This window comes from Mauremys mutica, chromosome 17 (genome assembly GCF_020497125.1).
Source record: "Mauremys mutica isolate MM-2020 ecotype Southern chromosome 17, ASM2049712v1, whole genome shotgun sequence".
In the NCBI taxonomy this organism is placed as follows: domain Eukaryota; kingdom Metazoa; phylum Chordata; order Testudines; family Geoemydidae; genus Mauremys; species Mauremys mutica.
The window spans coordinates 11111550-11138112 of NC_059088.1; the positions used below are offsets into that span (position 1 = coordinate 11111550).

At 50.7% G+C, this 26563-nt stretch overlaps 1 protein-coding gene across 1 annotated transcript in view; it reads left to right on the top strand.

Moving 5' to 3' along the window:
* Window positions 1–17670: 17670 nt before the first annotated feature.
* Window positions 17671–26563, top strand: part of LOC123351985 (sialic acid-binding Ig-like lectin 13) — a 216994-nt gene continuing 208101 nt past the window's right edge. The window contains exons 1-2 of the mRNA XM_044991669.1: window positions 17671–17798; window positions 25770–25919. Coding sequence (XP_044847604.1) covers window positions 25796–25919 — 124 coding nt within the window. The 5' untranslated portion in view covers window positions 17671–17798; window positions 25770–25795. The remainder of the gene's footprint in view (window positions 17799–25769; window positions 25920–26563) is intronic.

Genomic DNA, 26563 nt, shown 5'->3' on the forward strand with positions numbered 1-26563 from the left:
CCAGCTCCAGTGGCAGGTGGACAGGGAACCCCTGGCTGGGAACGGCTCACGGGGGGCCCTGCAGGTCAGCTCCTGGGCCCAGGGGCACGAGGCCATCAGCACCCTGAAATGGAAGAAGAGTGGGGACGGCGGGCGCTGGCTGGTTTGGGCAGGGATTGCAGGGATCTATCCCAGACTCTTGGCTTCTTCCGTTTCCCACAGGAGGCCTCATTTGGGCATTTACCATAATCAGCTGCAAACTCGTCTTCGCAGCGACTGGATTCTTCCTGGCCTATTACCTCACCCTGCTCTATTACAGACGGTAACTCAGCTACTGACCACCCACCAACCTATCCACGCACCCATCTACCCACCTACCCATATACCTACCCACCCATCTACCCACCTACCTACCATTTATCCACCCATCCACCCAACTCTGTCCCTATCCACCCATCTATGCATCAATTCATCCCCACCCACCCACCTATCTATCCAGACTGCCAGCCACATAAATACCCCAGAATCTCTCTTTCCCAGGAGACCCTGCTGCTGTCATGTAAGCAGAAGGAAGGATTGGTGGGGAGCCCAGGAATCCATGATGGCCGACCCAGCTACCGACCTTCCCACCCACTGACCTACCCACCGATCTACCCAACTACCCCTCCTCTACTTACAAACTTACCATCCTACTCACCCACTCACTCACTGACCTAACTATGTACCCATTGACCCAGCCATCTACCTACTACCCCGCCTAGCTACCAACCAACTTACCCAACCACCCACTGACCTACCCACCTACTGATCTACCAACCTACATACCCACATAGGTCCCATGTATCTACCTACCCAACTACCTACCTACCCACCCACCTATGTACCCATCTACCCAGCTAACACAGGGCCTAGATACCTATTCACCCACCCATCTACCTAGTTGCCTACCATCCCACCCACCCACTATCTATCTATCTATCTATCTATCTATCTATCTATCTATCTATCTATCTATCTATCTATCTATCATCTCGAGTGCCAGCCACTTACATACCCCATAATTTTTCTCTCTCAGGACACCCTGCTACTCTCATGGAAGCAGAAGGAAGGACAGGCTGGGGGTCAGGGAATCCACAGTGCCCGAGTCCGGCGTGTAGATCGGGCCATTCTTCAGCCACTGAAGAGCCAACAGGGAATTAGAAACTCAAGGGACTGAGGAATCAGAGAACGAAGCCTCAGATGGGGGACAGACACCCCGGGTGAGGCCAATGGGCCCTGTTGCCTCCCCGGTGTTTAATTTGTATTGAAAGAGATGCCAGAGCTCAGCTGTGACTCAAATTAAGCCCTGGCAGGGTGGCCTGATACTGGCGGGGGCTGGCCGGGTACCCAGCTCTGAAGGCAGCGCCACCGCCAGCAGCAGCGCAGAAGTCAGGGGGGCCTGGCACATGGGGTGTTGCCACCCTCCTGCGCTGCTGCTGGGGCTTGTGGTGCCTAGTGCTCGGCACGTGGCTCAAGGCTTCGCGCTGTCACACGTTTGCTGCATCTCGCCAGAGCCCACGGCCTCCTGCAGCCCCCGGCCACTCCTGGCTCACCCGGGTGGGGCACCAGTTCAGATTTGGGACGGGGGGAGGAAACTTTAACCATGATTCCAGGTGCTACTTAGGCATCTGAAAACTCTCAGGGCTTTGCAGATAAATAACGTAGGGATTAGCTGACCGGAGCACTGTATCTAGCTGTTATGTAAAGAATGAAAAAATATATACAAACACCAATTAAAGCCACGTTTAAAGCTTATATGTAAATTTAGAACAATCAGGAGCTAATACAGCAAAATAATCCCAATCCCAAGCCTTGTGGTATCAGTTCAGGAGCTTTAACGCAGATATCAATGTGGAAGTTGGGAAAAGCGCAGACATCTTAGTCTGCCAGGAAGAGCAAGAGTCAGGCTAACTCTAACAGCTAATAACGCGAGACTTCCAAGCAGGGCCTGGGCGAGTGGAAAAGGACTGTAAGAGATGCTGGTTATCGACCGTGTGTTAGATAAGAATGGAACACAGACTGTAGCAGGAATTGCTGAGTAAAGTAAGGTCTCAGGAAGGAATATGTATAAACAAGATGCAGTTGTTGATCATCACTGTATGTAATGAAAGGTATAAATGCTTGACCTCATTGTTTAGCTTTTGGGAGACCTGCCGTTGTGCTTTTTCCCCCTTGCAATATTGCTTGAGAATAAACTGCCTCTGACATGTTGCAACCAACCTCAGAGCGAGGACTCATTTTTCTCCCACATCAGAAACACACACGTTTAATACTTCACACACTATCTTTAGTAGAGATAAATAAATACAAATAAAATCTGCTTACGCAGACACACTGTGTTACTGCCATTGTCTCATCTATTTTAGTCAATTATTTGTCACTAAAAACATAATTTTAACATATGTGACTACGGGTTTTTTTTCTCTTTTATTAATTAGAAAAATTAATTCCTTTTCTTCTTTTGACATTTATATTTACCGACCACAGTCATGTATGTGACTCACTGACATTTGACTCCATCATTGTTATTGGTATCACAGTGGGAACTGCAGTTATTTTCATGCAAATGTTGTTACTTTAAAGATATAACTAAAAATACGATTTGTGACTTTCATCTGCACAGTGTCTAAAGTCCTGTGTTTAGCTAATGTTTTTTAAACTGACATTAGTAAAGTGAGAACAAGCTAAAGTTCCATTCTAGGAGGATGCTATTTTTTTATTGTAACACTTTACACAATGAATGATAAAGCACAATATGATAACAACAATAATAATGATAATTACTCCAGTCAGGACAGGTTAGGCAGTTTAGACCTCACTACTCAAAGAATTCAGTGTAAGCGTAAGAGAGAAATAAAATTATGAAATGCAGAGACCAGTCAAAAAGCTCAACAGCACTTTGAAAGAATAAAATTACAGAGCATGTATGTGCATTGCAGGAAGTAACAACAGCAATATAAGTATGTGTTGGGTGGGGTGAGTGTGAAAGAGACAGTGTGTGTGAGCTAGGTGAGTGTGTGAGCTGGAGGAGTGTGTACGAGACCGCATGCTGCCCCTTTAAAGAGAGCAGCTCTTTGCAGTTTGAAGGAAAACTCCTTGAGACACAGCAGCGCCGTCCCACTCTGAGTGAGCCCTGTCCCCCACCCCACCTGCTCTGCGGAGATGGGGCACATTGGGAGGTCAGGGAACAGGCTGACATCAGAGCCCCTTCCCCTGCTCCTTACAGCAGACAGGGAGCTCCCAGGAGCAGCTGGCCAGGGACGGCTCCAAGGCAGGGGACAGGAGCCACAGGGCTGCAGAGGCCAGCGGGGGAGCACCCCTGCTCCGGAGGCGCCCCTGTGACGTTGCACTCCATCATGCTTTATAAAAATATGTGTATAAGTGTGAATATCACATAACTGTAATATGCTTTATGCAAAAGGTCTCTTGTAAGGGATCTTTACAAAGCTTATAATCTGCTAACTGTGGTCCTCCTATTTGTATGAATGCATCATTCTTGTACCTGAAACTAGGAATACGGAGCATAAATCTGAGGTCCTATTGTAATTATGCAAAGTGTGGGCCATTAATGGTGGTTTGGAATCTTAATTGCTCCCATTGACTAGGACAATTGACGGTAGATGGAACTGTTTATCTGCAAGTCTCCACTGCATATGTGGGGGCCAGTCCTGGAGGAATGGAGGGGGGGCTCACGGGACATGTGATCATGTCACCTGACCCGGAATCCATCTTTAACCTGGTGCTTCTCCAGTTAGAAGGAGGGGTGGGGACACAGAGACAAAGAATTCCCGCCTTCTGCCAAAGATATAAAAGGGGGTGGACCAGAACAAAGGGGGCTGCCGGTCATGAAGAAATCCCCTACTTACCACCTGAGCTGGAGCTAACAAGAATTGAGCCAGGGAGAGGATTGGGCCCAGACTAGGAAGGAGTCTAGTCTGTGAAAGAAGCTTATTGGAACATCTCTGAGGATGAAATTTACCTGTATTCAGCTTCCTGATGTATCAGACTTAGACTTGCCTGTTTTGTTTTATGTTGCTTGGTAATTTACTTTGTTCTGTCTGTTATTTCTTGAAACAACTTAAATCCTGTTTTTTATACTTAATAAAATCACATTTGTTTATTAATTAACCCAGAGTTAGTGATTTATACTTGGGGGAGCAAACAGCTGTGCATATCTCTCTATCAGTGTTAGAGAGGGTGGACAATTCATGAGTTTCCCCTTGATACGCTTTATACAGAGTAAAACAGATTTATTTGGGGTTTGGATCCCATTGGGAGCTGGGTGTCTGGGTGCTGGAGACAGGAGCACGTGCTAAGTAATTTTCATTTAAATCTGCGGCTTTGGGGGTGTGGTTCAGACCCTGGGTCTATCTTGCAGCAGGCTGGCATGTCTGGCTCAACAAGGCAGGTTCCCACAGTCCCAAGCTGGCAGGGGAAATGGGCTCTGAGGTAGTGTCAGCACATCAGGTGACAGTCCCAAGGGGGACTCTGTGACTGAATCCGTTACAGCCCTTTTTGTTTTTTCTGTGATGACTGCAAGGCATCCAGATACCATGGTGTTGAGTGCATCTAGAGCAATGGATCTCAAATTGTGGGTCAGGACCTCAAAGTGGGTCATGACCCCATTTTAATGGGGTCACCAAGGCTGGCTCAGACTCGCTGTAGTCGGGGACCAAAGCCCGAGACTCACTGCCCAGGGCTCCAGTGGGCTCAGACTTCGATCCCCACTCCCAGGGTTGTGTCGTAATGTTTGTTGTCAGAAGGGGGTTATGGTGCAATGAAGTTTGAGACCCCCTGCGAGAACAGAGCAGACCAGGTGATGCTAGTTACTGATCCCTGCATGCCAATGCAGTTACCACAAAGCCAGATCTTAGTGTGAAAGCAAGTGTTCAGTCTTTGAGAAATGCTGAATCGATTGTGTTTGTCTTTGTGTTACAGTAGCACCTACTATGTGCTCAGATTGGTCCAAACACAGCAGGATCTTTGGTTTCTAGAAATGTCAGAGAATCATATAAACTTGCAAATAAGAAAAAAACTCACTTTTTATTTCCATATGTTTCTCAAATTAGGAAGCGCAAGTGTGATCAGGGATCAAGAGATACTGCACTGGAGATGCAGGATAGTAATTAGCACGTGCCAAATAAATTGATACCTATGCTGTGCCATGACGCTTTTTAAAACGACTTATAAACCCCTTGCTGGCTTGGAACGATTCATCCTCTGTTAAATTTCAAAATTTTGTCACTTGGCTTGAAGAATTGGCCCACTTAGCGGCATTTTTTTCAGCCTTTCCTGAGCAAACCACGTGCGCATGGTTTTCTCTGTCGTGCGTTTTGCTGAATAGCGCACACGTTTTCACTTAAGCCCTGCGGCAGAATCGATATTTTGTACAAAGCCGTTCAGTTTAGATTTGGTTTTTAGCCATCCTCGGAGAGTAGATTCGGCAATCCCAGTGTCTTTTGAAACTTTGGCCTGGGTTTCTCAGCTATTTGCTCGATGTATTGCGACAGCTTTTCTTCTCCGCTGTAGGAACGCTGACGCTTGCCCTCTGCCCTCTTGCGTGACAAAGATTAAGTGTGCGTGATACGTCTTTACGAACATGGGGAAAAATGTACAACACGATTCTGCCTCACACGTCCTGTCGATTTCTATGTCAGTGAGTTAGTGAGCAAATCTGTAGCGCTACATAGCAAGTTCCTGTACCGCGTGTTAACGAGTCTTGTGTGTTAAATAGGTACCACGGAGAGGCATGGCACTACCGCGTGTTAAGTGGATTCACGCGTAAACGGGTCGTGGCTAAATGGCTCTGTACTGTACATACATGCACACACACACATACACATATATATACAGAGAGAGAGAGGGTACATATAGACAGTGCGCACACACATACACTGGATAGATACATACATTGACTATTATTTTAGGATATATTTTCTATAATGATGGTAATTAAGTTTTATTTCTTGTTTTAAACCTATTACACCAGATCTGGGTTGTGTCACAGACTCCCAGGCCCTGGGCTCTCTCAGCTCAGTATGGTCCCTGGGAGGACCCCCCTTCAGTGTGACAGCCCTTCTCGGGGTCACACACACTCTGGGGTTAAGATCTGGGCTCCAGCACCTCCCGGAGCCGCAACTCCCGAACCTTCAGCCTGACTGTCTCTCGCTGTGGGCCCCCTCAGGGAGTCTCCTCGCTCTGCACCCCCACAGCCTCCACCTGCAGAAGGAGCAACATCCCCCGATCTCTACCCTGCAGTGTCTCTCAGCCAGCGTAACACAGGAGGTTTATTGAATGTCTGAACCCAGCACAGGCAGTTCTCAGGGCCTTCGGACCTGGCCAGTCTCAGCACCGTCCAGCTGGGTCTGTCCCCATCCAGGTAGCTCAGGCCCCTCTTTGTCCCCAGTCGAAAAGCGACCTCCTTCCGGCCGAGCCCCCCATATCTCCTCCCCCACAGCCCCTCCTCCACCCTTTATCTTTGTTCCTGGGCAAACAGGTCACCTGAGTCCCCTCTCTTCCGTCCTTTGTTCTCTGACTGGCCAGAACCGGCTGCCATTTGGGGCCATCTCTCCTCTGCCCTTTGTCCTCCCACGGGCCAGAACCGGCTGGCTCCCAAGATAGGCTGAGCCTCTGGCTCACGGGTTGGTAAGTTCTACAGTGTCCAGGCCGATGTCCAGGGTCCGGGCTGTTAGGCGAGGTCACACCTGGCCCTCTGCAACCACTTCCCCCCTCTCTCACCACCTCATTACACACTCACCACACAGGGAAACTGAGGCACAGACAGTATTCATGCAAATCACTAAAAAAAACACATTGTCACAGGCTTTTTTTAAAATAAAAGTTTCATAAAAACTAATTGCAGTATTTTTTGGATTTTAGAAAGATTTCACAAATTTATTTCAGCATAAGCTTTTGTGGGCTACAGCTCACTTCTTCGGATGCATAGAGTGGAACACACAGACAGAAGATATTTATCCATACAGAGAACATGAAAAGGTGGAAGTACCCGTACCAACTGTAAGAGTCCAATCAATTGAGATGAGCTATCATCAGCAGGAGAATAAAAACCTTCGAAGTGATAATCGAGATAACCCATAGAATGTATGAGGAGAACTTCACATGGGGAAATAGATTCAATTAGTGTAATGACCCAACCATTCCCAGTCTCTGTTTAAACCTAAGTTAATTGTATCTAATTTGCATATTAATTCGAGTTCAGCAGTCTCGCTTTGGAGTCTGTTTTTGAAGTTTTTTTGTTGCAAAATTGCCACCTTCAAGTCTGTCACTGAGTGGCTAGAGAGGTTGAAGTGTTCTCCCACTGGTTCTTGAATGTTATGATTCCTGATGTCATATTTGTGTCCATTTATTCTTTTGCATAGAGACTGTCCGGTTTGGCCAATGTACATGGCAGAGGGGCATTGCTGGCACATGAGGGCATATATCACGTTGGTTGATGTGCAGGTGAATGAGCCCCTGATGGCGTGGCTGATGTGATTGGGTCCTATGATTCTGTCACTTGAATAGATATGTGGACACAGCTGGCATCGGGCTTTGTTGCAAGGATAGATTCCTGGGTTAGTGTTTCTGTTCTATGGTGTGCGGTTGCTGGTGAGTATTTGCTTCAGGTTGGGAGGCCGTCTGTAAGCGAGGACAGGTCTGTCTCCCAAGATCTGAGAGCGAGGGATCATCTTTCAGGATAGATTGTAGATGCTTGGTGATGCGCTGGAGAGGTTTTAGTTCGGGGCTGAAGGTGACGGCTAGTGGCGTTCTGTTATTTTCTTTCTTGGGCCTGTCCTGCAGATAGACTCTTGAACTCTGGGACTACAGTGACCCGGGACAGAGACTTTTGCATTGTGGGACTTTTGGGACTGTGGGTGATCTTTGGGTTGCTGGACTCCAGGGACATTTGGGGTATTGGACTTTGGAGACTTGGGGTGATTTGGGGGTTGCTGGACTCAAGAGCCAAAGGGAAAGGACACGGCCCAATTTGCTGGGTTGGGTCTTTGCTCACGGTTTGGTCTATGAACCCTAGTTGAGGTGTTTTCTCAATTTAATGATATATTAGTTATCTCATGTTGTTAAACATTTTCTGCTACACCGAGCCTCTGTGCTGGCGAGAGGGGGAGTATTGCCTCTTCGAGGCGGCCAGGGGTGTGTGTAAGATTTTCCCAGTCCTGTGTCCAAGCGGCCGCGCCCCAATGGTCAATAGGACCCTCTTACCTGCTCTCCACAGCTCTCACCCAGCCCCGAACAGGGGCCAACCGGCCGGAGGGGGAGCAAACTCACCAAGTGGAAACTTCCTGTTGTACAAGATCCGCTCAGCAACCAGTCTCCCAGCACAGCCGCTGGTGCCCAGACGCAGGGGGGCAAAGCTGACGTGCCACTGACCTGGGGCAGAGACTCGGGGGGTGGGAGACTCGGGAGGGCCCGTTCCACAGGGCTGGTCCCAATGCCCCCAGGGGTGCTGTGTTTCTTTTAGTTCTTAGCCGTCTGGAGTTACAAGAGTCCAGATGTTTTAATCAAGTCTACCAGCTTCCACCTTTCTGAACTAATTTCTTCTAGTCAAGATAGTGAGTATTAGAAAGATACTTTGTGTCCTCACCTAATAATCCTATGCTTGCAATTCTGTGTGTTTGTTATTGATTATTCTTAATTCTACCTGTATCGTTGTACTGAGAAAGAGAGAGGATTCTCTCCAGAACTTAGCAAGGTTATACCCTATGAGTGGCCAGCTTGGACTCATAGAGATTCTGTATTTTCTTGTTTTTCTTTTAATAAATTCTTTCTATAAAGATTTGATTAAATCCCTTCTACTGTGGATAGGGGGAGGGGCTAAGACACTCTCTCGGTGGTGAGACGGCTTATCTCCGGGCAGAGAAGGGAGGGGGAAGAGAGAGTTCCTCCTGGGTTTGATTCAAGCAGTTTGAATCAGGTATCTCTTTCCAGTGGCTAGGAGAGAGGGAGGGGGGGAGGTTTCCCTCCTGTGAGTGGATCTGTATTTCCCCAGGGAACGTCTTTGAAGGAAGACAGGGGGAAAACAGGGGTGTCCCGGCCCACGTAATTGACCGAGGTGGTGGCAGCGACAAGGAGACCTACCCTAGGATTTTAGGGTGGGGGAATACATGCTGGTCCTCACTTTGAAACCCCCCAGTTTCAAGTGAGGGTGCAGACCAGGACATGGCAAGGAGTCCTTGTATAAACAGCCCCCGCGCCTCACCCTAGAGGCAGCCACATCTCAACAGTGGGGAGAAGTCCCTGTGTAAACAGGACCCAGGCCATATTCAGTTGCTTCTCAGCTCTTAAGTTGAAGAACGGTGTCTCTGGCGGGCCGTGGAGTCCTGGTGTCTCTCCTGATCCAATCGATGACGCGGGTCCCATCACAAGGGAATCCCCAGACTCAGTGACCTGGCACCTGGGAAGTATTTGAGGAACCAAGACACAGAAAACAAACATCTGCGCTCAATGGACCGGCTCCAATCTGCTGGCGTCTCCCCTGCTGAAAGACCCTGGAGGGGAAGGGCCCCGGTTCCCATTTCCACCCCCGACAGCCAGCCAGTGCCCCAGTGTGGCGTTCCCATGGTGTTATCTGGACTGGTGATCTGCTATGATCCTTGACTCTGGGAACCAACCTCACCCTGTTCTGCTGTGAGAACCCCACTCCTGGGCGGTTCCCGCACAGCCTCTGGGATGTCAGCTGCTCCTTGGATTGTGCAACCAAATGACACTAGTCAATATCTCCGGTCCCAGACACGACCCTGGGAACCTCCATCTTGCATTATCCAGTTATGCCCGCTGGACGCTGCAAGCTTATATGAGTTCCCCAATTTAACTAAGAAATTGATACATACCAGGCTTGTTATCCCAAGGGGAGTCTCTGACACGCTTCGAACCAAACACACTGCTCCAGGTAGAATAAACAAACAGATTTATTTACTAAAAAGATAGATGTGAAGTGATTATAAGTCAAAGCACAACAAGTCAGCTTTGGTCAAATGAGATGAGAGTAAAACACATTCTAAGCTGATCTTAACACTTTCAGTGCCCTTACAAATTTCGATCTTCTCCCCACAGGCTGGCTGGTTGCCCTTCAGCCAGGCTCTCCCCTTTGATCAGCGCTTCAGCCACTTGGTGGTGGTGTCTATGGATGGAGGTGGAAGAGAGATGAAGAGCACAGCAAATGTCTCTCTCTTTTATCATGTCCTTTCTTCCCTCTTGGCTTTGTCCCCCCCTTCAGAGTCAGGTGAGCATTACCTCGTCACAGTCCCAAACTGACCAAGGGTCGGGAGGTGAGTCACTCGAGAGTCCAACAGATCCTTTATTGCTGCCTAGGCCAGTGTCCTTTGTTCCTGTGAGGCTGGGCTGGGTTTGTCCCATCCATGCCCTGATGAGATGTGAACTGCCCCTCTGCTCTTGCAGGGTTTTTGCCTGTTCTTGTTTTAAACCATGAGGACACATTTTCAGCCTCATAATGATATACATGAAATTACAACCTATAACATTACGATAACACACTTACAAAAAGGGAAGAATTGGAAGGGGAAATAGAAGTGGGTGGCAACCTGGGCAGCAGTGACCCTGAGATGGTCGAGTTCAGGATCCTCACAAAAGGATGAAAGAAGAGTAGCAAAATACGGAGCCTGGACTTCAGAAAAGGAAACTTAGACTCTTTTAGGGAACTGATGGGCAGGATTCCCTGGGAGGCTAATATGAGGGGGAAAGGAGTCCAGGAGAGCTGGCTGCACTTTAAATAAACCTTAATGAGGGCGCAGGAACAAATCAGCCTGATGTGCAGAAAGAATAGCAAATATGGCAGGCGACCAGCTTGGCTTAAGAGTGAAATCTCTGGTGAGTTTAAACACAAAAAGGAAGCTTACAAGAAGTGGAAACTTGGACAGATGACTAGGGAGGAGTATAAAAATATTGCTCGAGCTTGCAGAGGTGTCATCAGAAGGCGAAAACACAACTGGAGTTGCCGCTAGGGAAGCCGGAAGGGTTTCTACAGGTATGTTAGCAAGAAGAAAAAGGTCAGGGAAAGTGTGGGACCCTTATTGAATGGGGGAGGAAACCTAGTGACAGAGGATGTGGAAAAAGCTGAAGTACTCAATGCTTTTTTTTGCCTTGGTCTTCACAGACAAGGTCAGCTCCCAGACGGCTGCACTGGGCAGCACAGCATGGGGAGGAGGTGAGCAGCCCTCAGTGGTGAAAGAACAGGTAAAGGACTATTTAGAAAAGCAGGAGATGCACTTATCCATGGGACCAGATCTAATGCATCTAAGGGTGCTAAAGGAGTTGGAGGATGTGATTGCAGAGCCATTGGCCATTCTCTTTGAAAACTCATGGCGATCGGGGGAGGTCCCGGACAATTGGAAAAAGGCAAATATAGTTCCCATCTTTGAAAAAGGGAAAGAGAACCTGGGGAACTAAAGGCCAGTCAGCCTCACCTCAGTCCCTGGAAAAATCATGGAGCAGATCCTCAAGGAATCCATTTTGAAGTACTTAGAATCATAGAATCATAGAATCTCAGGGTTGGAAGGGACCTCAGGAGGTCATCTAGTCCAACCCCCTGCTCAAAGCAGGACCAAACCCAACTAAATCATCCCAGCCAGGGCTTTATCAAGCTTGACCTTAAAAACCTCTAAGGAAGGAGATTCCACCACCTCCCTAGGTAACCCATTCCAGTTCTTCACCACCCTACTAGTGAAAAAGTTTTTCCTAATATCCAACCTAAACCTCCCCCTCTGCAACTTGAGACCATTACTCCTTGTTCTGTCATCTTCTACCACTGAGAACAGTCTAGATCCATCCTCTTTGGAACCCCCTTTCAGGTAGTTGAAAGCAGCTATCAAATCCCCCCTCATTCTTCTCTTCTGCAGGCTAAACAATCCCAGTTCCCTCAGCCTCTCCTCATAAGTCATGTGTTCCAGCCCCCTAATCATTTTTGTTGCCCTCCGCTGGACTGTCTCCAATTTATCCACATCCTTCTTGTAGTGTGGGGCCCAAAACTGGACACAGTACTCCAGATGAGGCCTCACTGAATAGAGGGGAATGATCACTTCCCTCGATGTGCTGGAAATGCCCCTACTTATACAACCCAAAATACCATTAGCCTTCTTGGCAACAAGGGCACACTGTTGACTCATATTCAACTTTTTGTCCACCGTAACCCCTCGGTCCTTTTCTGCAGAACTGCTGCCCAGCCATTCGGTCCCTAGTCTGTAGCAGTGCATGGGATTCTTCCGTCCTAAGTGCAGGACTCTGCACTTGTCCTTGTTGAACCTCATCATATTTCTTTTGGCCCAATCCTCTAATTTGTCTAGGTCCCTCTGTATCCTATCCCTACCCTCCAGCGTATCAACCACTCCTCCCAGTTTAGTGTCATCTGCAAACTTGCTAAGGGTGCAGTCCACACCATCCTCCAGATCGTTAATGAAGATATTGAATAAAACCGGCCCCAGCACCGACCCTTGGGGCACCCCACTTGATACCGGCTGCCAACTAGACATGGAACCATTGATCACTACCCGTTGAGCCCGATCATCTAGCCAGTTTTCTATCCACCTTACCGTCCATTCATCCAGCCCATACTTCTTTAACTTGCTGGCAAGAATACTGTGGGAGATTGTATCAAAAGCTTTGCTAAAGTCCAGAAATAGCACATCCACTGCTCTCCCCTCATCCACAGAACCGGTTATCTCATCATAGAAGGAAATAAGGTTAGTCAGGCATGACTTGCCCTTGGTGAATCCATGGTGACTGTTCCTGATCACGTTCCTCTCATTTAAGTGGTTCAGAATTGATTCCTTGAGGACCTGTTCCATGATTTTTCCAGGGACTGAGGTGAGACTGACTGGCCTGTAGTTCCCTGGATCTTCCTTCTTCCCTTTTTTAAAGAAGGGCACTACATTAGCTTTTTTCCAGTCATCCGGGACCTCTCCCGATCGCCATGATTTTTCAAAGATAATGGCCAATGGCTCTGCAATCTCATCGGCCAACACCTTTAGCACCCTCGGATGCAGCGCATCCGGCCCCATGGACTTGTGCTCGTCCAGCTTTTCTAAATAGTCCTGAACTACTTCTTTCCCCACAGAGAGCTGGTCACCTCCTCCCCATACCGTGCTGCAGAGTGCAGCTGTCTGGGAGCTGACCTTGTCTGTGAAGACAGAGGCAAAAAAAGCATTGAGTACACTAGCTTTCTCCACATCCTCTGTCACGAGGTTCCCTCCCTCATTCAGCAAGGGGCCCACACTTTCCTTGACTTTCTTCTTCTTGCTAACATATCTGAAGAAACCCTTGAGGGGAGGAAACTTGAGGGGAGGAAGGTGATCAGGAACAGTCAGCATGAATTCAACAAGGGCAAGTCATGCCTGACCAACCTGATTGCCTTCTATGATGAGATAACTGGCTCTGTAGATATGGGGGAAGCAGAGGACGTGATATATCTTGACTTTAGCAAAGCTTTTGATACCGTCTCCCACAGTATTCATGCCAGCAAGTTAAAGTATTGTTTGGATGAATGGACTACAAGGTGGATATAAGGCTGGCTAGATTGTCAGGCTCAATGGGTAGTGATCAATGGTTTGATGTCTAGTTGGCAGCCGGTACCAAGCAGAGTGCCCCAGGGGTCGGTCCTGTGGCTGGTTTTGTTCAACATCTTTATTAACGATCTGGATGGTGGGATAGATTGCACCCTTAGCAAGTTTGCGGATGACACTAAGCTGGGAGGAGATGTAGATATGCTGGAGGGTAGGGATAGGGTCCACAGTGACCAAGACAAATTGGAGGACTGGGCCAGAAGAAATCTGATGAGGTTCAACAAGGACAAGTGCAGAGTCCTGCACTTAGGATTGAACCGGCTTCTGTAAGATGTTCTATGGTCAGATTCACACGCTGACTTCCCCTTCCTGTCTTGAACTCTCACATCTCGCACCAGCCCTCGCCCTGACACTCGCACCTGTTCCCTGCCAGGCAGGTCTCCTCACGCACCCGGCTCTTCACATTGGAGTCGGGATTCACTAGCCGTCCTAACCGGGCATCTGCTGTTGCAGTGCGCTGTTCCCAGCTGCCCCGCCCCAGAGGCAGACACATCTCAGCTCCGTGTGAGCAACCCCTGGGCAGTGTCGCTGTGTGGCTGTTCTCCAGCTGCCCCGCCTGGAGGCGGCTGCATCTCAGCTCAGGGTGAGTGATTAGCATCTGCAGCATGTACAATACGATACGAGGTGTGAGCTGCTAGTGTTCAAATATTATTGTGTGATGGGGAAAAGCAGTGATAAAGGGATAGAGTTGGGACGGGGGGCAGGTAGCCAGGACTCCTGGGTTCTATTCCTGACTCTGGGAGGGGAGTGGTGAGAACAGTGGGGCTGGGAGCCAGGACTCCTGGGTCCACCCAGAGCTCTGGGACCAGAGTGGGGTGAAGAGGGTCTCAGAGCCAGGAGTCCTGGGTTCTGTCTCTGGTTCTGGGAGGGGAGCAGGGTCTAGTGGGTTACAGTGGGGGGTGGAGGCAGGGAATCAGGACTCCTGGGTTCCATCCCCAGGTCTGGGAGCAGAGTGAGGTGTAGAGGGGCTCAGAGCCTGGACTCCTGGGTTCTATATCCAGCCCCACAAGCAATATGCAGCCTGCCCCGTTGCAGGGAAGTGACAGGCAGCCCCAGCCAGAGGAAAGGGAAGTCGGCAGGATGCTGGTGCTGGGGTTTCTGAGAGAGCATCTCCCCCCAACCCCCTCCCGTCCGCACACACTTCTGCTTTCACATTCCTGTGCTTGCCGCTTCCCCAAACTCAGAGTCACAAACCCTGGGGATCCCGGGCTGCAGGGTCGGAGAGCCAGGCACTGAGCCCCCCTCTGCAGGTCTAGGGGTGAGTGGAAATGGGGGGGAGGGAGCTGGATGATCTGTGGAGACTGGGGTGCCCCTCAATCCCGACCCGCAGCACCTTGCTATCCCAGTCCTGGGCTCCCCGCCCCCACAGCTCTGCCAATGCCCCTCAAGGCCAAGCAGGGTCCCGACCCAGGGAGGCGATGGAGGCTGGGTCTCACGGGGCCGGCCCCTGCCCCTGCAGCCCTGGGCAGCAGGGCCCGTCCCACCCTGCTCTGGGCTGGTGCATGGGCCATGGGGGATCGAGGCTGACACCCGCCCAGCTCACTGCACCAGCACCCAGGTGGGGTGGATGAGGAAACGGGCTGCAAAGAACCGGGTGCTGACTGGTCTATAGTTCCCATATCTGGCTTCAAGAAGTTTATTGAGGGGCTCGGATGATGGAATAGCCTAATTTGGGCAATTAATTGACTTTTGACTATTAGTGGTAAATATGCCCAATGGTCTATGATGGGATGTTAGGATGGGGTGGGATCCGAGTTACTACAGAGAATTCTTTCCTGGCTGTCTGGCTGGTGAGTCTTGCCCACATGCTCAGGGTTTAGCTGATCACCATATTTGGGGTGGGGAAGGAATTTTCCTCCAGGGCAGATTGGCAGAGGCCCTGGGGGGTTTTCACCTTCCTCTGCAGTGTGGGGCACGGGTCACTTGCTGGAGGATTCTCTGCACCCTGAAGTCTTTAAACCATGATTTGAGGACTTCAATAGCTCAGACATAGGTAAGAGGTTTATTACAGGAGTGGGTGGGTGAGATTCTGTGGCCTACGTTGTGCAGGAGGTCAGACTAGATGATCATAATGGTCCCCTCTGACCTTAAAGTCTATGAATCTATGACTCTATCTGTCCTTTGTTTCCCCTCTGGATGGAATGGCTGGTCCGGTCACCGGGGTCCTCTCTTCATAGCTCATTGTTCTCCCACTGGCCAGAACCGGCTGTGACTCCCGAACTGGGCCTCCGAGTCACCAGGTCACCAGTCACTGGGGTATCCATTCTCCAGGCCATTCACTGGCCCTCTGTAACAACAAACTCCCTCTCCCACCACCTCGCTAAACCAGTAACAGCCAGGGAAACTGCGTCCCACCCCCTCCGCATGCAAACCATTGAAAAAACTAAACAAAAAATCCTGCTTCATCACACCCGCTCCCCTGCTCTCCGGGGCCGATTGGCCGGAGGTGGCCCTGCTCCATCTGGAGACACAAACACTGGAGGAGCAGTGGGCCAGTGAGTTCCCCACCTTCCTGGGGGTGGTGGGGTCGGTCTTCAGCCCTGGGGTGGTGGGCTCCAGCTATGGGATTTGGGGCTCTAACTCCGGGCCCCATGGTCCATCCCTGGGCCCCGTCCTGTGGGCTTTGGGCTCTTTCTCTTGGCCACTCAGTGGTGGGCTCTGGCTCTGGACCCTTGCCATGCAGCAGTAGGTTCTGGCCCCGGGCTCACCTCCCATAACCCATGGGTCCCACTGCCTCTGCAAGCTTCCCATCCATCCCCCCACCGCCCCTGGCCCCCACTGCCTCCCTACCCACCTCCCCATCTGGGGCTTAATTTGTCCCCTGCACTTCTGGGGTGAGTAAGTCTGCTGGGAAATGGGATACATGTATGTTTGTCCCTTTTCCGAGCAGACTTAGGAGCTAGCTGGGAGGCTGGAAAAAGCTCAGGGGTCGACTCTGTGGGTGCTCCCAGGTTGCAATACCCATGGGAAAAAATAGTAACAACAACAAAAGACAGGAACGTTCAAAGCCCCTTATTTGTGTCTCTATTCTGTACAGGTCCAGGAAAGAATAGAGAGAACTAAACATTATTTTATTATTGAGTCAGCAAAACTTCCTAAATAAATGACTGACAGCTAGGTTGATCAAGGGTAGGGAGGAGCCGGGTTCTGTTGGTCGCAACATGATGCTCCTGGGAAGTCTTGGCAGGATGAACCCAAAGTTTCATGGCAAAGCCCCCTGTTTATATATCAGAGGGGGAGCCGTGTTAGTCTGGATCTGTAAAAGCAGCAAAGAGTCTTGTGGCACCTTATAGACTAACAGACGTTTTGGAGCATGAGCTTTCGTGCATCCGACGAAGTGGGTATTCACCCACGAAAGCTCATGCTCCAAAACGTCTGTTAGTCTATAAGGTGCCACAGGGCTCTTTGCTGGTTTTAGTGATTTCGACATGAATCTGTGCATATTTCTGTGTTTTTCCTAAAGTTAATTCAGTATTTTAGGATTCAGGAAGAATTCTCTGAGCGGCGCCAGTGCGCTCTCTGCAGCTGCCCCACCCCAGAGGCGAACGCGTCTCAGCTCCGGGTAAGTGATTAGGATCTGCAGCCCATACAGTGTGATAAGAGGTGCAAACTGCTAGTGTTAAAATATTGTTTTGTAACTGGAGACAGCAGAAATAAAGGGTTAGAGCCGATGCAGGGGCTGGGCACCCCCCCCCCACTACTGGGTTCTGTCCCTGGCTCTGGAGGTGAGTGGGGTCTGGCAGGTTAGAGTAGGGGGGCTGGGAGCCAGGACTCCTGGGTTCTATCCCAGCTCTGGGAGGGGAGCAGGGTCTATTGGGTTACAGTGGGGGGTGGAGGCAGAGAATCACGACTCCCGGTTTCTGTCCAAGCTCCGGGAGGAGAGTGGGGGTTTAGCAGGGCTCAGAGTCTCGACTCCTGGGTTCTATTGCCAGCCCCACAAGCAATATGCAGCCTGCCCCTGTTGCAGGGAAGCCACAGGCAGTGCCAGCCAGAGGGAGGGGAAGTTGGCAGATGCTGATTCTGGAGTTTCTGAGAAAGCATCTCCCCCGAACCGCCCCTGCCAGCGCCCACTTCTGCTTTCAGGTTCCTGTGCTTGCTGCTTCCCCAGGCTCCGAGTCTCAAACCCTGAGGATCCTGGGCTGCAGGGTCGGAGAGCCAGGCGCTGAGCCCCCCTCTGCAGGTCTAGGGGTGAGTGGAAATGGGGGGGAGGGAGCTGGAAAGTCTGTGGAGACTGAGGTGCCCCTCAGTCCCGACCCGCAGCCCCTTGTTATCCCAGCCCTGGGCTCCCCTCCCCCACAGCTCTGCCGATGCCCCTCAAGCCCAAGCAGGGTCCCGCCCCAGGGCTCCCCCACCATGGGGACCACACTGGAGGCATCGGCTCCGGGGGCCACGTACAGCAGGGGGTTCCCCAGCTCCCATCCCTCAGCCTCCTTCCCGAGAGCACCTGAGGGCAGCAGAGGGATGGTGGGAAATGGAACTGCTGGGGGTTTCCCCTTCCCCATGGGGGTGGTTTTGGGGGGCAGGGAGGGCAGGTATTGCAGAGGGGGCAGTTATAGATACCCCAGGTTGAGCACATACGTGCAAACTTCTCACCCATAGTCCCACTGCGCTCAATCTATTGCCCCCCATGGAGTTGAGTCAGTGCAAAGTATGGGGGTGTGTATGGGGCACAGACTCCCTGGGGCTCCCAGCTATGGGGCAGCCCCCCACGGATGGGGATTGAGTCTGGATCGCTCAGGGTTGGCCCCTTCCCCTCCAGCCCTGGGCTATGGGGCCCGACCCACCCTGCTCTGGGAGGGGATGGTGCATGGGCCATGGGGGATCCGAGCTGAGACCCGCCCAGCTCACTGCAGTGGATGGGGGAGGGGCAGGCAGGAGTGAGAGGCCTGTACCATTTTAACAGGTAAAGACGGGGGGAAGGTGTGAGTGGCCCAATTCACATGTGAGGAGGGGAAGGCGGGAGTGGGCCCCACCATTCTCACAAGAAGGAAGAGGATGGAGAGTCCGTAACACTGACAAGGAGGAGAGTCCCAGCTGCAGGAGGAGCAGGGTGGAGCGGGGGAGGGGAGAATGCAGCTGTGGGGCAGAGAGGGCAGCATTAGTGCCCCGCCCTGTCTGCAGAGTTCACTGTGCGTTGTGTGAAGAAATACGTCCTTACATTTCTTTTAAACCTGCCGCCTATTCATTTCATTTGGGGACTTCTAGTTCTTGTGTTATGGGAAGGAGTAAATCATACCACCGTATTTACTGTCTCCACACTAGTCAGGATTTTATAGACCTCTATCTTATCCTCCCCTTAGTCGTCTCTTTTCCAAGCTGAACAGTCCCAGCCCTATTAATCTCTCCTTCTCCTCTCCCATCATTATTTTTGTTGCCCTTTTCTGAATCTTTTCTAATTCCAATTTGAGATGGGGCCTCCAGAACTGCACGCTGTATTCAAGATTTCAGTGTTACCATGGATTTATATAGAGGCAATATGATATTTTCTGTCTTATTATCTATCCCTTTCTTAATGATGCCCAACAAATTCTTTTGATGACCGCTGCACATTGAGTGGCTGTTGTCAGAAACTATCCATAGTGACTCTCTGATCTCTTCCTTGAGTGGTAATAGCTAATTTATACCCCACCACTTTATATGTATAGTTCGGATTATGTTTTCCAATGTGCATAACTTTGCATTTATTAACATTGAATTTCATCTGCCATTTTGTTACCCAGTCACCCAGTTATGTGAGATCCCCTTGTAGCTCTTTGCGGTCAGCTTTGAACTTAACTATCTTGAGAAGTTTTGTATCATCTGCAAATCGTTCCACCTCACTGGTTACCCCTTTTTCCAGATCATTTATGAACATGTTGAACAGCCCTGGTCCCAGTACAGACCCCTGGGGACACCACTATTCACCTCTCTCCACTGTCAAAATTATCCATTTATTCCTATCCTTTGTTTGCTATCTTTTAACCAGTCACTGATCCAGGAGAGGATCTTCCCACCTATCCCATGACAGCTCACTTTGCTTAAGAGCCTTTTGGGAGGAACCTTGTCCAAGGCTTTCTGAAAATCTAAGTACATGGACTGGGTCACCCTTGTCCACATGCTGTTGATTCCGTCAAAAATTCTAGTAGTTTGGCGACCCATGATTTCCCTTTACAAAAACCATATTGAGTCTTCCCCAACAAATCTCTGCATCTGATCATTCTGTTCTTTGCTATACTTTCACTTTACTATCATTTCAACCAGTTTGCCCATCACTGAAGTTAGGCTGATTGGCCTTCAACTGCTGGGATCACCCCTGGAGCCTTTTTTAAAAATTGGTGTCGCATTCGCTCTCCTCCAGTCATCTGGTACAGAAGCTGATTTAAGTGAGGCCTGGTCTACACTAGGACTTTAATTCGAATTTAGCAGCGTTAATTCGAACTAACCGCTCAACCGTCCACACCAGGAAGCCATTTAATTCGAACTAGAGGGCTCTTTAGTTCGAATTTGGTACTCCACCCCGGCAGGTGGAGTAACGCTAAATTCGACATGGCTAGTTCGAATTAGGCTAGGTGTGGATGGAAATCGAACTTAGTAGCTCCGGGAGCTATCCCACACTGCACCACTCTGTTGATGCTCTGGACAGCAGCCCGAGCTTGGATTCTCTGCCCAGCCACACAGGAAATGACCGGCGAAAATTTGAATTCATTTTCCTGTCTGGGCGGTTTGAATCTGACGTTCTGGTTGCACATCGGGGCGAGCTCCGCAGCACCGGCAGCAATGCAGAGCTCTCCAGCAGAGGAGTTCATGTAATCTCTGAATAGAAAGAGGGACCCGGCATAGACTGACCGGGAACTCTTCGATCTGATCGGTGTGTGGGGCGAGGAGTCTGTGCTTTCGGAGCTGCGCTCCAACGAACGGAATGCAAAGACCTACGAGAAGGTCTCCAAAGCCATGATACAGACAGAGGATACAGCCGTCATGCAACGCAGCGCCGCGTGAAAATCAAGGACCCCAGACAAGGCTACCAAAAAATCAAAGTGGCCAACGGACGCTACGGAGCCTGCCACCACTGCCCCACCAGTGACCATGGACTCTGATGATGAGACAGTGTCGACGGACAGTTCCTCGACGATGTTCACGGACGGGGAAGATGAGGAAGGGTTTGTGGAGGACGAGGCAGGTGATAGCGCTTACAACGCTGGTTTCCCCGACAGCCAGGATCTCTTCATCACCGTCACGGAGATCCCCTACCAACCCTCCCCGGCCAGGAACCCGGATCCTGAATCAGGGGTAGGAGCAGTCGGTAAGTGCTTTAACCATGTTAACTTTTATTCTTAATATAACAGGAATCTGAAGTGTGTGAAAAGGAGGTCTCTGTATATATGGTGATAGAACAGAAATCCTCCTGGGAGAACGCCACAAAGCTCTCCTGCCGTTAATCGATAAGCATCAGCAGGAGGTTCCTGGGGAGAGCTGCCTTATTGGGTGCTCCGTGATAGCACACTTTTCCGCGCGAGGCTTTCATGTGGTATTCAGGGAGCACTGCCTCCCAGAGCACAGCTGCATAGGTCCGTGGTTCGTGCTAGATTTCACGCAGCATGCGCTCTCTATCTCCTTCAGTGCCTGTCCTCACGGTGATCTCGCTCGGAGACTCCTGCATCTAAGTAGGGGAAGAAATGTTACGTTACGCCTGGTCCAAAGTATTTTTAATAAATAAACGGACAGACGGCTTAGCACAGACTCAGCACGCAGCTGCGTGACGAGCGTAACGGAAAGCCAAAGAATCAAATGGACGCTCATGGAGGGAGGGGGGAACGAGGACGCAAGGTATCCCACAGTTCCTGCTGTCTCCGAAAAGCATTTGCATTCTTGGCTGATCTCCAAATGCTTCTAGGGTCAAACACAGTGTCCGCGGTGGGTCGGGGCATAGCTCGGCAATTTACGCACCCCCCCGACCCCCAAAAGTTAAAGGGAAAACAATCCTCTGTTGACTCTTTTACATGTCACCGTATCTGTACTGAATGCTGCAGATAGACGCGATGGTGCAGCACTCAACACCAACATCCTTGCTCCCCCCACGCTATGGATGGCTGATGGTACAAAACGATGGAAATCCATCCTCATCATCAGCCTATTGGCACATGGGGCAGTGCAAAAGGGCTGGTAACCATGACAACCGTACCAACTTGCTTGGGACCGGTCGGTCAAGGCCGCCTGTTGCTAATTTTTCATGGTAGATGGTGCAGTATGGCTGGTAACCGTCCTCATCATTGCAACAGGGGGCTGAGATCCATCAGCCCCCACCCTTCATTGTAAAGAAAAGATTCAATTGCCCCTGGACTAGCAGAGGGATGAGTGGCTCCCTCCTCCACACCCCTTAATGTCATCTCTGGACTATCATTGCAGCTGGAGGCTTCCTTCCACTCATTTCTCACAAACGACTACCTGTGTCTTATTCATGCATTCTATATTACTTCATCACACAAGTGGGGGGACAATGGTATTGGAACCCAGGAAGGCTGGGGGAAGAACGGAATGAACAGCTGGGGTTGTTTCAGGAGCACCCCCTGTGAATAGCGTTCAGCTCAAAATTTATGCAGGATTGGCCAGAGAGCAGCTGTGGTCTCTGGTTGTATGATACAGTGGTTCTCTAGTACACTTGCACATAATCTAGGCAGGACTGATTCTATTTTTAGATACCCAAAAAGGAGGGATTGACTCGGGGAGTCATTCCCAAATTTTGCTTTTGCGCCCCTGGCTGATCGACCAGGGGCACTTATGACAGCACCAAATGGCACAGTGCAAAAGGACAGGTAACCATGACCATCTTATTACCGTCTTCTTACCAGTTCATGGTATGGTAGACGGTGCAGTATGCCTGGTAACCATCGCTGCTGTCATGCAAAAGCATAAGCATGCTGCTGTGTAGCGCTGCTGGTCCGCCTCTGTCAGCGGCATACAGTACACATACGGTGACATACACAAAAGGCAAAATAGGGTCCATTGTTGCCACGCTATGGCGTGTGCCAGGGCATTTCATGGAAAACGTGATCGAAATGATTGTCTGCCCTTGCTTTCCCGGAGGAAGGAATGACTGGCGACATTTACCCAGAATCCACCGCGCAAATGATTTGTGCAACAGCAGGCACAGGGGTCTCAACAAAAAATTCACAGAGACAGCCTAGACTCAGTTAATTGTTCGCAAAAAAGTATCATTGCAAGGAATTAACTAACTGTTTCCCATCTCACAGCTTCCACTGTCTCCAGACCTTCCACAGCATCCCCCTCGCAGAGGCTGGCGAAGATTAGGCGGCGAAAGAAAAAGACAAGGGACACGATTTTCGATGAATGTGTGGGCTGCTACCTAGCCGAGGCGGACCAGCAGAGGCAGTGGAGGGAGAAATTCTCTCTGTACCAGCGCTCACACAGCGAATGGGAGGAGAGGTGGCGTGAGGAACACAAGCAGGCGAGTCAAGCAATGCTTGTACTACTGAGGGAGCAAAAGGACACGCTCCGGCGACTTGTGTATGTTCTGCAGGACCGCTGCAGGACAGAGCCCCCGGCAGTATCTCTGCAACCGCCCTCCCCCGCCACAAAGTCACATACCCCCCTCACCCTAAATAACCAGGAGGATGCCCGCCCTGGGCCGTGAATACTGTCACTGCACCCCAGCAGAGTGCTCAAGTAACCAAAAGCTCTCATACCCTACGTTTGCATAAGTTTTTCCCTTCTGGACTCAAACAAGTCCCAATCCCAGTCCCATCCCATAACTGTGTACTTAAGTAATAAAAATACTTTGCTGTTAAGTACTGTTTCCGTCATGTTTCCTCACTGAAGACTGTGTTTGAATGGGGTGCGTGGGGAAGTGCGTTGCTAATTGCATAGGACAGGCACCTTTCGCAGGGTACAGACACGGGGGCCGGATCAGCAGCGGGTAACACACACAGTGCAGTCAGCAGGCACCGTGGTCGGTATGGGAGGTGGTTTCCAGGTTCTGTGTGGGCGGTGGGGATGTGACTTTTTAGCAGGGGAGGGCGGGTACAGATCTTATACAGCGGTCCTTGTTGTGGACCGCTGAGTCACGCAGCAGAGGAATCTGTATCCGTCCTCCGCCACAAGGCCACATAGCCCCCCGCACACAGAATCCCAAAAAGGAGGGATGGCAGGCTCCGTTGAAACAAGCAGTCCGGCAATGCGGACCACTGTAGGAGCAGGAGCCTGTCATTCCTTGAGTTTAGAGGCGGTCTTTACATCAGCGCACACCCTACCCACCGCAGTCTGCGTTCCAGTTTCGACCCTTTAACGAAAAGTCATGAATAAAGAAACCTCTCCTCAGTAACAGTGTGACATGTATTTTATTTTTACACGTGTCTTGGAAGTGGAGGAAACGGGGAGAACGGGGTATTTAACCGAATAGGAGAGTCAATAGTAACTGGGTAAAGAAACAGGGGCAGGTTCAGCTTCTCTGTAAAGAAACTGAACAGTCACAGGTCACGCTGCTCGCTGCTCGCTGGTATTTAAAGAGTTCCTTGTCGCTGTTCCAGGCGCCTGTATAGGGCTTCATGAGCAAGTGCATTAGCGGGCAGGCTGGGTCACCGAGGATCACTATAGGCAAATGCACATCCACAACAGTTATTTCGTGGTACGGGAAGAAACTACCTTCCAGCAGGCGTCTGAGCAGCCCACAGTTCCTGAGAACACACGCATCAGGAACCTTGCCCGGCCATACAACGTTCATGTTGGTAAAAAGGCCCCTATGGTCCCCCAGTGCTTGCAGAACCATTGAAAAGTAGCCCAATTTCTCAGCAGCTGAATGTGGAAGAGGTGGACGATAAAGTGCGAGGAGGAGAAAACGGCGAGGATCGCAGCGGGCTCCATGCTTGCAGTGCTGTGGCGTCCACGCTGTCACTGACCAGAAAAGTGCACGAACAGATTGCCCGCAGGCGCTTTCAGGGAGGGAGGGAGTGAGGGCGTGATTGACGGTTCAATGACGACAGTTACCCAAAACCACCCTCGACACATTTTTTCCCCCAGCATGCATTGGGGGGAAATCCCAGAATTCAAATGGGCAGCGGGGACTGCGGGAACTGTGGGATAGCTTCCCACAGTGCACCGCTTCGAAAGTCGACGCCGGCCCCGTGAATGTGGACTCAGAAGTTCGAATTAGTGTATTTAGTATGGATACACAAATTCGACTTCATAAGGTCGAATCCACAAATTCGAATTAAGTAGATTCGAAATAGTCCTGTAGTGTAGACAAGGCCTGAGAGTTAGTAGTTCTGCAATTTCACATTTGAGTTCCGTCAGACGTCTTCTCCAGCTTCCTTATGAGAATGTCATGTGGGACTGTGTCAAAAGCCTTGCTGAAGTCCAGGTATGTTATGTCCACCGCTTCCTCCCAGCTCCCAACCAGTTACCTCGTCAAAGAAGGAAACCAAGCTGGTTTGGCAGTTTTTGTTCTTGGTAAATCCATGCTGGTGATCACCCCTTCGGCCTCACAAACTGAAGGTTTTATACATTGTTCTAGTGGCTTTCCAGGTGTTGAGGTCAGGCTGACTGGTCTATAGTTCCCCGGCTCCTCCTTTTTCCCCTCTTAAAGATGGCCACTCTGTTAGCCCTTCCCCCGTCTTCTGGGACCTCTCCTGGCATCCATGAGTTTGCAAATATTATTGTCAGTGGCTCCAAGATTTCTTCGACTAATTCCTTCAGCCCCCTGGGTTGAACAGCTTCCTGCCCCACTGATCTGAATTCATTCAAATTGGTCGGAACATCCCTGATGTGTTCTTTACTGATCCCAATCTGCCGCCCTTCCCCTTTGTTGTCTGTGGTAACTTCATTGGTTGCCTGCTCACATGTTGTTTTACACTGAAGCAAAGCAGGCACTGAGCAGTTCTGTCTTCTGACCATCTTCTGTCACCAGATCAGGATTTTCTGGCCGCTCTCATGATTCTTAGAGGAAAATCTCAGGGTTTTTTTGCCAATTTAAGGATTTTTTTAGCCCACGATCTCTCAGGATCGTCTGGTGATTTGGTGTTTTCTGTGTGGGGGGAAGGTCACTGCACTGCCAGCAGCCCCAGATCAGCCCCCCACAGAGCCCAGCAGCACTGATAGTCCCCCAGGCAGATCTGTGTCCCCAAACAGCCTCTGCTCTCACAGTTCCCACACCCCATCTATCTCTAGGTCTGTCCCAGCCGGATGCCCCAGCCATGGGGGGAGCACTGCTGCTACAGCATGACACCGGGGAAAGGGAGCTCCCGCCTCAGGGCCCCCCCTGGAGAGCAGGGGGTCCTGCCATGCTGAGGGTCCTGATCCTCGCCCTGCTCTGGAGGGGTAAGTAAGCGGCACCTGCAGCCCCAGTGCAGGGGGAAGGGCAGAACCTGCGCTAAGCGGGGCCAGGTCTGTCCCAGAAATTGGAAGGGAGACTGGCCAGAGGGGGAGGGGAGCCCAGTGCCTGAGTGTGGTGCTAGGGGGCGCTGAGTGACAGGGAGCGGGGGCAGGGGGCTCGATGTAGGGAGGGATGGAAAATAAACAGAGTGAGAATTAATCAAGGACTCAGGGCTGGGCTCAGATGGGGCTGCAGGTCGGGAGTGAGGGGCATTGATAGATCTCGAGGGGGAGTTGAGCTGAAGTTAGGGCTTACTGGCCTTCAACTGCTGGGATCACTCGCAGGACAGTCTGGTGATTTGGGGTTTGCTGTGTGCGGGGGAGGTCCCTGCGCTGCCAGCAGCCCCAGATCAGCCCCCTGCAGAGCCCAGCAGCACTGATGGTCCCCCAGGCAGATCTGCGCCCCCCAGAGAGCCTCTGCTCTCACACTTCTCACTCCCGTCTGTCTCTAGGTCTGACCCAGCCCAACGCCCCAGCCATGGGCAGAGCCCTGATGCCACAGGAGGATGCCGGGGAAAGGGAGCTCCCACCTTAGGGGGAAGGGCAGAACCTGCGCTAAGCGGGGCCAGGTCTGTCCTAGAACCTGGAAG